The 13,728-nt window shown below is 39.9% G+C and overlaps 1 protein-coding gene across 3 annotated transcripts in view; it reads left to right on the forward strand.

Moving 5' to 3' along the window:
- Positions 1–13,728, forward strand: part of LOC124363192 (sodium/hydrogen exchanger 9B2-like) — a 36,713-nt gene that overhangs the window by 480 nt on the left and 22,505 nt on the right. For 2 of the 3 annotated variants that reach the window (XM_046818346.1, XM_046818350.1), the window contains exon 1: positions 9,348–9,470. The exons of the other annotated variant lie outside the window; for it this stretch is intronic. In XM_046818346.1, the coding sequence (XP_046674302.1) occupies positions 9,410–9,470 (61 nt within the window). In that variant the 5' untranslated portion in view covers positions 9,348–9,409. Of the gene's footprint in view, positions 1–9,347; positions 9,471–13,728 lie in introns of those variants that run through there. 3 annotated transcript variants of the gene reach the window in all.

The raw sequence follows: 13,728 nt of genomic DNA on the forward strand, positions 1-13,728 counted from the left end.
TATTTACCTGAAGAAGAGATCAGATTACAGATCTCGAAACGTAGTGTTACTGATTTCTTGTTTCACTGAACGATGGCAAATGTCCGGAAAAATCCTGTTTCCTTCATTTCTGAGGAGTATTTTTATAATGTAAAACTTTTTACGCTGTGATGCAACATTTACATTTATTTAGGATCCAAGAAATTTCCTTTTTGAAAAAGGGACAGAGGTGAACATCCTTAGGAGTCCGGACTCCGATATTTTGAAGAGCAACTGATTTTTGGGAACTCAGTAATCCTCCCTGAAGACAGAAAAAAACTTTGCAACTAGACTGAAGATGAGCATAAACACCATAAGATAAAATTGTTTTTCCTGTTATAATAGATGTATAGTTATAAATTAATGGGACAAGATTAAATAAAGTTATCACTTTTTTGTTCTCTTAAGAAATTGCACTTATTCATAAAAGGACCTTTGTGCTGCTTCCGGAGTGACATGACATTCTGGGTGGATAAGGTTGGGGGTAGGGGCCGCCCCCTGTCAAGATCCATGAAGAAGGGGTTTGGGAATTAATCTGTCTTGTCTTATTGGAAGAAGGGAAAGCCAGCGCTTTTCGAACCTCTCCAGCCAAAGCAGGCAGGCACGCCCTTAAGTCAAGGTTAGCAACAGCTCTTAACATTTAAGGAGCTCCTACAGCTCCAACAGTCATCTAGCGCAGAAGACTAGAAGTATCGATCTACCCTTGCGCCCCAATATCTCGACATCTGCGGTTAGTGATGTGTCGCTCCTGGACATCCATACGGTTGCCCAGATTTTAGTGACACATCGACGTTTGCTGTGCCCATTGTAGGTTCAAATGGAAGGTATAAACCAGCCAGAAATGAACTCTGCTGGAGGGTACTCATAACTTGATAAATTAAGAGTTTTTGGAATAAAATATAATGTAACGTACACGAAATATCTGTATTATGTGTTGTCAAGGATGATCGTAATGGCGCTCTTGTTGGAGACAAAAAATTTTCAGTCGTAGAACGAGTGCGGAGTATGATTGGAAAAACCTTACCAAAATTTCGAGCTTCCAATGGTCTTGTGATAGAGGACTTGGGGGAGGGGATTGCTAACGACAAAAGTGTTTGTTATTGTCATTCTTGGAGACGTCTAATCATCCAAGTTAAGAGTTACATACCGGATCTGCAAACCAGGAAAAAATTTTCCCACTCTGATATAATGAATATTGCTATGAAGCTATGGTAGGAAGAGTTGATTCAATGCGCATGTGTGATGTTGAGTATTCCAGTGGACATTCCTTTTAGTGCAGCGTCTGGAATCTGACGCTGTCACAGACTTGACTCGTGGAATCTGGAGTCATGTTCGTCTGAAGAGATTATGCACGTTAGGAGACAATGGGAATACCTCTTCACCTCGATCACCATGTCTCTGATGGCGAAATGAAGCAATAATTTCATTTCAAAGCTTCGTCACCAGTGTCTTTTTGGATCTTTTCAGACGTACATGACTCCAGACTCCACGAGTCAAGTCTGTGACAGCGTCAGATTCCAGATGCTGCGGTAAGAGGAATTTGAACTGGAGCTAAAATCAATAATCATATGAAGAGGATGATCATTATCATGGATTAAAGGAAAACTAAGAATTTCACTTTTAAATTTTTACTATGTAAAGGTAACTTTTGTTTTTAGTCCCTAACTTCATGAGTTTGATTCATCAAATGGTATTGTAATCAATTTCATCAATTTATAAGTTTATCTTATCCTAATGCAGTGTGATTCATTCCAGGGATTGTTTTTGTATACCAAGTACAAAATATTTAGTATTTTAAGAACAAGTAGTACAACAAATTATATTATCAAGCACATGAAATAAAGTCTATTATGGAAAAAGCAGAGATACCTGAAGAGAATCCAATTAGATTGCTTGTTCAATTTGCTCAATTATGAAAATGAAGAAAATTGTAATTACTTATACACAACATAAACATGTTTAAAAGATGACAACATTTGAAACACATTACCAGAGTAATATAAGCATTTAATGTGAGTAAAACAATCAAATAAACATATTCAAATTTAGTTGAGCTTCTTCCACTTAGTGTAGCGTCTGAGACGGTAGTGGGCTCCAGAGATACCAGTAGTAAGTCTGTGACAAAGTCTGTGAATAAACCCTCCTTAACATATCTGTGTTACATTGAAAGTATTGTTTAAAAAAAGCTTTTTTAAATATAAAACACTTTACATTTAACAATTTGTAAAAATTCACGGAAAATGTGTTTTTTTTATAGTATAAGCTGGTGAGAGTAAAACCTTGATTAAGGAGCTGTATCTAATTAGGGTTAGGTACTTCATAGGAGGGAGAATTGTAATGTTAAAAGTAATGCAGGAATAATATATGTTAAAGATAGTCGTAACGGAATACCAGAGTATTCGAAAATATTTTGCTATCAACATAAATGTTGCTTACAGTGCATTTTTGAGCTCATGGGGTTAGAGGTATAATTTAATTAATTAGGTTTAGAATACTGACGAGGAAAATAAATACCAGTTGTGGAAACCCTTGTTTCACTTTTTGTAGCACGTAAAAAATGCAAATTTATTGATACTGTTATCAAAAAATCACGTACAATGTAGTTATAATGTTTATTTTATTCCTGCCATTCTTAGATTTAATGTATTATATTATACTAATACCACTAGCCTGTAAGTGCAATAGTAACAATACATTTTTTCATTTCATTTTGAGTTAAAAAAGCTTAAAAATAGGTTACAAAACTGCTTTTGATTTTACAATGTAATTTATAAACTTATTTGTGTTTTCTTTAGGTTTATGATTGTAGTAAAATTAATTAATAGAGTTAGCAATTAATGAGTAGACGTTTCATAATTTGTCATTCAATAGCATTTTTAACCTGCTATTGTGAAATTAAAGTTCTCTAGATCTCAAAATTCTATAGAAATACGTTTAAAATATTAAATTTATGTTTACAATATTGGGTGTCTCCACACTTCGATTTTACTGTCAGGCGATGTAGAATCAAGCTCAGAATCTCCAAAAGAAAACATAAAGAGTGATAAGACAAAAACATAATGTAGTAAAAATGTAAGCCGACGTTTTTGGAATTCCAATATGGATAAATTAGAAATATACACTTTACTATAAAACTGCAGCGTGAAGTACATGTAAAGCCTACAAACAAAATAGCATTGATGATTCTTGTACTAATGATATTTCAATAGATAAAACACTTTTAACTCTACAGATTGTTACAAAAATGCGGCGTTCATTTTCGAATTCTGAACATAATTAACAAAACATCTAAAACTCTTGTACATTTTGTAACAACTGAATGGTTCACTCGCTGAACTAAGTTATATATTTTTTAATAATTTATATCAAATTACCCCTACAAGTACAAACCAATAACACAAAATTACAATTAAGTTTAGGAAACGCTATTAGTACATCAATTATGAAGTTCATCAGATTAAAAAATAGTGCCACTTTTATTCAATAAGTTTTCATGCTTCCTCTACAACTTCGACAACAAAATTGAAAATGGTAGTTTGAGTAACGGCATATGAATAGAAACGAAAAGTAGTAGTAGGATTAATGTACTCAGCAAGTGACCAAGTAAGTTATTAACAATGTACTCGACAAAGACATGTTAATCACGTCTTCAGAGTTCTGATACTATAAGGTGCTGCAGTCACGAGATCACTTGTGACCAGTGACAGAAGTGTCTAACTACAGTTGTTAGCACTTCCACTGAGATTTCAGACCTCAGTTAGTGCTGCAGTCACGAGATGTGAGTCAGCTGTGACCAGTGCCAGAACTGTCTAACTACAGTTGTTAGCACTTCCACTGAGATTTCAGACCCCAGTTTGTGCTGCAGTCACGAGATGTGAGTCAGCTGTGACCAGTGCCAGAAGTGTCTAACTACAGTTGTTAGCACTTCCACTGAGATTTCAGACCTCAGTTTGTGCTGCAGTCACGAGATGTGAGTCAGCTGTGACCAGTGCCAGAAGTGTCTAACTACAGTTGTTAGCACTTCCACTGAGATTTCAGACCTCAGTTTCGTGCTGCAGTCACGAGATGTGAGTCAGCTGTGACCAGTGCCAGAAGTGTCTAACTACAGTTGTTAGCACTTCCACTGAGATTTCAGACCTCAGTTTGTGCTGCAGTCACGAGATGTGAGTCAGCTGTGACCAGTGCCAGAAGTGTCTAACTACAGTTGTTAGCACTTCCACTGAGATTTCAGACCTCAGTTTGTGCTGCAGTCACGAGATGTGAGTCAGCTGTGACCAGTGCCAGAAGTGTCTAACTACAGTTGTTAGCACTTCCACTGAGATTTCAGACCTCAGTTTGTGCTGCAGTCACGAGATGTGAGTCAGCTGTGACCAGTGCCAGAAGTGTCTAACTACAGTTGTTAGCACTTCCACTGAGATTTCAGACCTCAGTTAGTGCTGCAGTCACGAGATGTGAGTCAGCTGTGACCAGTGCCAGAAGTGTCTAACTACAGTTGTTAGCACTTCAACTGAGATTTCAGACCTCAGTTTGTGCTGCAGTCACGAGATGTGAGTCAGCTGTGACCAGTGCCAGAAGTGTCTAACTACAGTTGTTAGCACTTCAACTGAGATTTCAGACCTCAGTTAGTGCTGCAGTCACGAGATGTGAGTCAGCTGTGACCAGTGCCAGAAGTGACAGTTGTTAGCACTTCACTGAGACAGTTAGTGCTGCAGTCAGCTGTGACCAGTGCCAGAAGTGTCTAACTACAGTTGTTAGCACTTCAACTGAGATTTCAGACCCCAGTTTGTGCTGCAGTCACGAGATGTGAGTCAGCTGTGACCAGTGCCAGAAGTGTCTAACTACAGTTGTTAGCACTTCCACTGAGATTTCAGACCTCAGTTCGTGCTGCAGTCACGAGATGTGAGTCAGCTGTGACCAGTGCCAGAAGTGTCTAACTACAGTTGTTAGCACTTCCACTGAGATTTCAGACCTCAGTTCGTGCTGCAGTCACGAGATGTGAGTCAGCTGTGACCAGTGCCAGAAGTGTCTAACTACAGTTGTTAGCACTTCAACTGAGATTTCAGACCCCAGTTTGTGCTGCAGTCACGAGATGTGAGTCAGCTGTGACCAGTGCCAGAAGTGTCTAACTACAGTTGTTAGCACTTCCACTGAGATTTCAGACCTCAGTTAGTGCTGCAGTCACGAGATGTGAGTCAGCTGTGACCAGTGCCAGAAGTGTCTAACTACAGTTGTTAGCACTTCCACTGAGATTTCAGACCTCAGTTCGTGCTGCAGTCACGAGATGTGAGTCAGCTGTGACCAGTGCCAGAAGTGTCTAACTACAGTTGTTAGCACTTCAACTGAGATTTCAGACCCCAGTTTGTGCTGCAGTCACGAGATGTGAGTCAGCTGTGACCAGTGCCAGAAGTGTCTAACTACAGTTGTTAGCACTTCCACTGAGATTTCAGACCTCAGTTAGTGCTGCAGTCACGAGATGTGAGTCAGCTGTGACCAGTGCCAGAAGTGTCTAACTACAGTTGTTAGCACTTCAACTGAGATTTCAGACCCCAGTTTGTGCTGCAGTCACGATATGTGAGTCAGCTGTGACCAGTGCCAGAAGTGTCTAACTACAGTTGTTAGCACTTCAACTGAGATTTCAGAGACCTACCTCTGTTAGTGCTGCAGTCACGAGATTTGAGTCAGCTGTGACCAGTGCCAGAAGTGTCTAACTACAGTTGTTAGCACTTCAACTGAGATTTCAGGCCTTAGTTCGTGCTGCAGTCACGAGATGTGAGTCAGCTGTGACCAGTGCCAGAAGTGTCTAACTACAGTTGTTAGCACTTCAACTGAGATTTCAGACCCCAGTTCGTGCTGCAGTCACGATATGTGAGTCAGCTGTGACCAGTGCCAGAAGTGTCTAACTACAGTTGTTAGCACTTCCACTGAGATTTCAGGCCTCACTTCGTGCTGCAGTCACGAGATGTGAGTCAGCTGTGACCAGTGCCAGAAGTGTCTAACTACAGTTGTTAGCACTTCCACTGAGATTTCAGGCCTCACTTCGTGCTGCAGTCACGAGATGTGAGTCAGCTGTGACCAGTGCCAGAAGTGTCTAACTACAGTTGTTAGCACTTCCACTGAGATTTCAGACCTCAGTTAGTGCTGCAGTCACGAGATGTGAGTCAGCTGTGACCAGTGCCAGAAGTGTCTAACTACAGTTGTTAGCACTTCCACTGAGATTTCAGACCCCAGTTTGTGCTGCAGTCACGAGATGTGAGTCAGCTGTGACCAGTGCCAGAAGTGTCTAACTACAGTTGTTAGCACTTCAACTGAGATTTCAGACCCCAGTTTGTGCTGCAGTCACGAGATGTGAGTCAGCTGTGACCAGTGCCAGAAGTGTCTAACTACAGTTGTTAGCACTTTCACTGAGATTTCAGGCCTCGGTTAGTGCTGCAGTCACGAGATGTGAGTCAGCTGTGACCAGTGCCAGAAGTGTCTAACTACAGTTGTTAGCACTTCCACTGAGATTTCAGACCTCAGTTCGTGCTGCAGTCACGAGATGTGAGTCAGCTGTGACCAGTGCCAGTGGTGTCTGCTAACTAAAGGTGTTAGTTAGCACTTTTCTCGTTCGTTATGACAGCAGGTAACAATCATTTCTCTATCATTTATTCAGGTTAAACGAAGGAAACATTATAGTTTGGCTCACTATTTTAAATCAAAATTTTCAATGTACTCAATTCAATTTAGAGGATTTTTATAAATGTAGTAAAAAAGCCTGTTCACAGTTGTTCGAAAGGTGATTAAAAATAATGTTAAATTGAACATTATCAGAAGTGATATATAGATTTTATTAATACAAGCAAACTATTGGCAAATCACGTCTACTGCTTTTTTTTCACTAAACATTTTTCTACTGTTTTTCATATCATGGAAACTATAGGGTATGAAATTTAAGTAGCATCGATCCTATTCGCAAACCGAGATTTTATTTGCTGCTGTGATGTAAGTTGTTACAACATCAACCAAAACAAGAAGCTATTTTTTAGTTCCCATATTCACCGATTATCTTAATTTTGTTGTATTGTTAATCAATCGAATATTTTGTTTCATCAATATATTTGTAATGTTTGTTTCACTAAGGTATGTACAATGGAAGAATACATTTAAAATGTTCGTAGGTATGAAATGAATTTTGTATATCATATCTTCTTATTAAAACATAATGTGCATAGATTTTAATACCCCTAAATGAAAATAAAACACTTGAAGTCTTTTGTCATCCCACGCATATAACCAAGACTTCGCGTGCAGCCCACTTTACACACTAGCATCTCGTGCTCAGATATGGATCTGTTTTGAAATGTACTGGACACCATTGCTCAGCTTATTCAATTTTTCAAATGATTACATCTTCTACATACTCGTGGACTATTGATAGTGACAAAATAAGAGAACGACAGACCTCCGTTATGAAACAGGCTTCGCTAAGATTTGAATGAGGAATTTATGAAGGGTACATGCTTCATCAACGACCTCAATCTTACCTGTGTAAAGATGAAGGATTCATTCAAAATTTTCAAGGACAAAGCCAAAATTTTTTTCGAGATATTCTGTGAACAGACTGACAAACAGACATAATATATTTTACTTTAGTGATAGGCTTCGCTAACGCTCAGCCAAATCCTTTGGACAATCATATACTATCATCCAACTCTATCTTGTCTATGAAAAGAAAAGGGCTAATGCAATGATTTTCAGTGTAAAACCCAAAGACAGACTTACATAAAGGTGGTAATGAAATTTCTTCAACCTACTGAATGACAGGCTTCGCTAACGCTCAGCGCCAACCACCCGTTTTGGCTTTTGTAAACATAAATAAAACTGTTCGTTGATGAAGTTCTCATTGTGGTGGTCGATATTCCTGTGCATCTTGAGGGTCGTCCATATGGAGTGGAATCGAATAATAGATAAGTGAAACGAATTATAAACTGGATTTACACAACCCCCAAGATCAGTATCTGAATTTGTAATCCAAATAAAATTACCCATCTTAAACTACAATGTTGAGTATAGCATTCGATGGTAATTGATAAGATCTGAAAATCATTTACTAAGTACTCTTGAACAAAAATAACTCTAAGAAAAATACGACTAAGAACTGTAGTTGAGTCGGGCTTCAACAAAAAGAAGTAATTTATAGCTGGGCCCTTTTATTTGCAGAAAAATAAAGCTATTATTAGACTGCAGAAGACTTTAACTGTTCATAACGAAGGACGCGCACGCAAAACATTTCTTTACGTAATACCACAACAGTTACATTGTTGCCCTTGTCATTTTTACTGTCTACCATTGAAAAAGGAAATATTGCTTATCTATTATGTTGATTTCAATACAATATTGAACTATGGTTTTGAGTTTTACGTCAATATCAATGAATTAATTTCATCATTTGTTTACTTCAATAAGATTCAAATTTAAAATGCGTGAAAGTAAAATTAATAGTTATCGTATAATATTGGTAGATTTTTATAGAAAGCTATTAAATTGAATTTAAAAGGCAAAATATTTATTTACAATAACATTTTATTAATACTATAAGTATTTAAATAACATAACTAATTTACGTCTATAAGTAAAAAAATGGCTTACCTCTATGTTAGAAGGGGTTTTTTCAAGAAATAACGTCTGACTTCACACGCGAAGTTTCCAGAAAGTTTTAAAATTCCATTTAATAAACACCAGTAGCGTAACAAGGATGTTCAAAGTGGGGTGAGTGTGGGGAGTACATAATATATTCACAATGGAGTTTTCCCAGCAAGCAGTGGCGTGACTATGATTTTTAAAATTTTTTTTGAAGAGGAAACCACGTCGTGTGGTATAGATTAAGTCTAAATTTGAATAAATTATATAGGCCTAATTCAAATTCAAAGTGCTGCTTTTAACACACGTGGAATTGTTGCTATGTAATTATCTTTTTTTAGGGCTCTTGAGGGGGGAGTCTATCCCCCTTATCTCCTCATAGATACACCACTGCAACATATTACTTTGGTACTGTTTGGAAAATAATTTTCCAATTTTTTTAAAATTTTTGCTTGATTTAAATTTAAATCTAAAAAATTCACTAAGAAATATAACATAATTTAATTACAATATAATTATAAGACTTCAGTGTTTGTTAGGGTTAGTCTCAGAATCAGAAACGTAAGCACATGATTCTATTACTTTGCTCTTTCAAGATATCGTATTTCCTATTTCGTTATCCAAAATAACAGAAGATTCTTGCAATAATTAAAGAAGATGCGCTCGCTTTGATGTGCAGAACTCTGTGGTGGAGCGAGGAGTCAATTGACTTGTTGGCCTCTAGTTGCCTAGTTTTGTTCAGTACAGTCTGGTTCAATACCCGTCGTACGACGATATGTCGTTACACGTCCCGTCGTACAGTCAGGACGTAACTCAACCTACATACTCCTGTAACGGTAAGTTAGCGTGTGTGTATACATTTATGCATGGTGGGAGGGGGTAAGAAATTCTGTATGGATTAACCAATACATCTCTTAGCAGTCATTTTGGTAACAACTCTTTTTTCTTCTTTGCTGAAATTAATTCTTCGGTACATTTCTTTTGAAAGGTCAGTAAATCAAAACCAAGAACTTGAATCAAATCACTTCTGTGATTGTTCTTTAACCCACTACTCTATCGGCACCCGACATCTAACTAAATACCCATTTATCCGAAAGAGTAACGTTTGAATGGCAGATTATAGCGCTGGCCACACTTTGTCAATGGCGTAGTGTAGCGGTTGTAACGGTTATCGCAAGATAACCAGATCAAGCGACATTGAGCGAGGCTACTGCTTGAATGGGCGACCGCTGAGCGATCCTGTCCTTGCAAGCAGCCCGCCTGCCCGGCCGTTGGTGGTGATTCGGAAGTCAACTGCCGTTGGTTCCAGTTGTGTTAGAGAGGGCCTCTTAGCCCTAACTTCGCCTGGTAAAATAAGACATCTTTACTTTACTTACTTACTCTTAGCATGCCTGTAATAGGCTAAAGGGTTTAACAATGTGAAAACCCTAGCCTATTTAGGATTTTGTTAGAAAGTTTACGTGTATGCTTCAGATCTACCATACTTATAGTTTGCTTTGTAAAGTATACAACAAAACATTGTTTCATAAATAGCGAGTTCTAAATATTAAAACAAATCAGCCATATAAGTTTCTTATTCGTTATATTCAGGGATATACCAAATTACGATATGGGAACCAGTTCCTTCCCCCAACATTATGTTTTTCCATACGGCGAGTACTGCAAAAATAGTTTATAAACTTATCGTTCCAATATTTAAATATATCGTCAATAATAACTGAAATCCGACAAACAACTTCAGATAACCCTAATTGATCTTTAAATAACACGCTATCAATGATGGAATCTGTAAAAGTTTTATTAGTCTGGTGGAGCTCGCAATTATAAAAATTAAATCCTGTTCAAGTCGGCTTCCGCAAGTCGATTGACAGCCAGCTTTCTGCATGACGGATGGAGATTGAGCAGAGCGTTATCTAGACAGTCAGTAACCCAGGGTGTCGTGATCAGATCAGTTTAATGATTCCCTTGGCCACATCTGAGCCTTTCTCGGACTGCTCCTCTGAGGGTAAGTTCCTTGGTTAGTTATAGTAGCACTGTTTAAAGTGATCCACACTTTAGTATCTCTCGTTGCTTGCTCTGGGCGTTATCTAGACAGTCAGATCCCGGAGTGTCGTGATCAGATCAGTTTAATGATTCCCTTGGCCACATCTGAGCCTGTCTCGGACTGCTCCTCTGAGGGTAAGTTCCTTGGTTAGTTATAGTAGCACTGTTTAAAGTGATCCACACTTTAGTATCTCTCGTTGCTTGCTCTGGGCGTTATCTAGACAGTCAGATCCCGGAGTGTCGTGATCAGATCAGTTTAATGATTCCTTTGGCCACATCTGAGCCGGTCTCGGACTGCTCTGAGGGTAAGTTCCTCGATGTGTTGTGGTAGCACTGTTTAAAGTGATCCACACTTTAGTATCTCTCGTTGCTTGCTCTGGGCGTTATCTAGACAATCAGATCCCGGAGTGTCGTGATCAGATCAGTTTAATGATTCCTTTGGCCACATCTGAGCCGGTCTCGGACTGCTCTGAGGGTAAGTTCCTTGGTTAGTTATAGTAGCACTGTTTAAAGTGATCCACACTTTAGTATCTCTCGTTGCTTGCTCTGGGCGTTATCTAGACAATCAGATCCCGGAGTGTCGTGATCAGATCAGTTTAATGATTCCTTTGGCCACATCTGAGCCGGTCTCGGACTGCTCTGAGGGTAAGTTCCTTGGTTAGTTATAGTAGCACTGTTTAAAGTGATCCACACTTTAGTATCTCTCGTTGCTTGCTCTGGGCGTTATCTAGACAGTCAGATCCCGGAGTGTCGTGATCAGATCAGTTTAATGATTCCCTTGGCCACATCTGAGCCTGTCTCGGACTGCTCCTCTGAGGGTAAGTTCCTTGGTTAGTTATAGTAGCACTGTTTAAAGTGATCCACACTTTAGTATCTCTCGTTGCTTGCTCTGGGCGTTATCTAGACAGTCAGATCCCGGAGTGTCGTGATCAGATCAGTTTAATGATTCCCTTGGCCACATCTGAGCCGGTCTCGGACTGCTCTGAGGGTAAGTTCCTTGGTTAGTTATAGTAGCACTGTTTAAAGTGATCCACACTTTAATATCTCTCGTTGCTTGCTCTGGGCGTTATCTAGACAGTCAGATCCCGGAGTGTCGTGATCAGATCAGTTTAATGATTCCCTTGGCCACATCTCAGCCGGTCTCGGACTGCTCTGAGGGTAGGTTCCTTGGTTAGTTATAGTAACACTGTTTAAAGTGATCCACACTTTAGTATCTCTCGTTGCTTGCTCTGGGCGTTATCTAGACAGTCAGATCCCGGAGTGTCGTGATCAGATCAGTTTAATGATTCCTTTGGCCACATCTGAGCCGGTCTCGGACTGCTCCTCTGAGGGTAAGTTCCTTGGTTAGTTGTAGTAGCACTGTTTAAAGTGATCCACACTTTAGTATCTCTCGTTGCTTGCTCTGGGCGTTATCTAGACAGTCAGATCCCGGAGTTTCGTGATCAGATCAGTTTAATGATTCCTTTGGCCACATCTGAGCCGGTCTCGGACTGCTCTGAGGGTAATTTCCTTGGTTAGTTATAGTAGCACTGTTTAAAGTGATCCACACTTTAGTATCTCTCGTTGCTTGCTCTGGGCGTTATCTACGACAGTCAGATCCCGGAGTGTCGTGATCAGATCAGTTTAATGATTCCTTTGGCCACATCTGAGCCGGTCTCGGACTGCTCTGAGGGTAAGTTCCTCGATGTGTTGTGGTAGCACTGTTTAAAGTGATCCACACTTTAGTATCTCTCGTTGCTTGCTCTGGGCGTTATCTAGACAATCAGATCCCGGAGTGTCGTGATCAGATCAGTTTAATGATTCCTTTGGCCACATCTGAGCCGGTCTCGGACTGCTCTGAGGGTAAGTTCCTTGGTTAGTTATAGTAGCACTCTTTAAAGTGATCCACACTTTAGTATCTCTCGTTGCTTGCTCTGGGCGTTATCTAGACAATCAGATCCCGGAGTGTCGTGATCAGATCAGTTTAATGATTCCCTTGGCTACATCTGAGCCTGTCTCGGACTGCTCTGAGGGTAAGTTCCTTGGTTAGTTATAGTAGCACTGTTTAAAGTGATCCACACTTTAGTATCTCTCGTTGCTTGCTCTGGGCGTTATCTAGACAGTCAGATCCCGGAGTGTCGTGATCAGATCAGTTTAATGATTCCCTTGGCCACATCTGAGCCGGTCTCGGACTGCTCTGAGGGTAAGTTCCTTGGTTAGTTATAGTAGCACTGTTTAAAGTGATCCACACTTTAATATCTCTCGTTGCTTGCTCTGGGCGTTATCTAGACAGTCAGATCCCGGAGTGTCGTGATCAGATCAGTTTAATGATTCCCTTGGCCACATCTCAGCCGGTCTCGGACTGCTCTGAGGGTAGGTTCCTTGGTTAGTTATAGTAACACTGTTTAAAGTGATCCACACTTTAGTATCTCTCGTTGCTTGCTCTGGGCGTTATCTAGACAGTCAGATCCCGGAGTGTCGTGATCAGATCAGTTTAATGATTCCTTTGGCCACATCTGAGCCGGTCTCGGACTGCTCCTCTGAGGGTAAGTTCCTTGGTTAGTTATAGTAGCACTGTTTAAAGTGATCCACACTTTAGTATCTCTCGTTACTTGCTCTGGGCGTTATCTAGACAGTCAGATCCCGGAATGTCGTGATCAGATCAGTTTAATGATTCCCTTGGCCACATCTGAGCCGGTCTCGGACTGCTCCTCTGAGGGTAAGTTCCTTGGTTAGTTATAGTAGCACTGTTTAAAGTGATCCACACTTTTAGTATCTCTCGTTGCTTGCTCTGGGCGTTATCTAGACAGTCAGATCCCGGAGTTTCGTGATCAGATCAGTTTAATGATTCCTTTTGGCCACATCTGAGCCGGTCTCGGACTGCTCTGAGGGTAATTTCCTTGGTTAGTTTATATAGTAGCACTGTTTAAAAGTGATCCACACACTTTAGTATCATCTCGTTGCTTGCTCTGGGCGTTATCTACGACAGTCAGATCCCGGAGTGTCGTGATCAGATCAGTTTAATGATTCCTTTGGCCACATCTGAGCCGGTCTCGGACTGCTCCTCTTGAG

This window comes from Homalodisca vitripennis, chromosome 5 (assembly GCF_021130785.1).
Source record: "Homalodisca vitripennis isolate AUS2020 chromosome 5, UT_GWSS_2.1, whole genome shotgun sequence".
NCBI classification, from domain to species: domain Eukaryota; kingdom Metazoa; phylum Arthropoda; class Insecta; order Hemiptera; family Cicadellidae; genus Homalodisca; species Homalodisca vitripennis.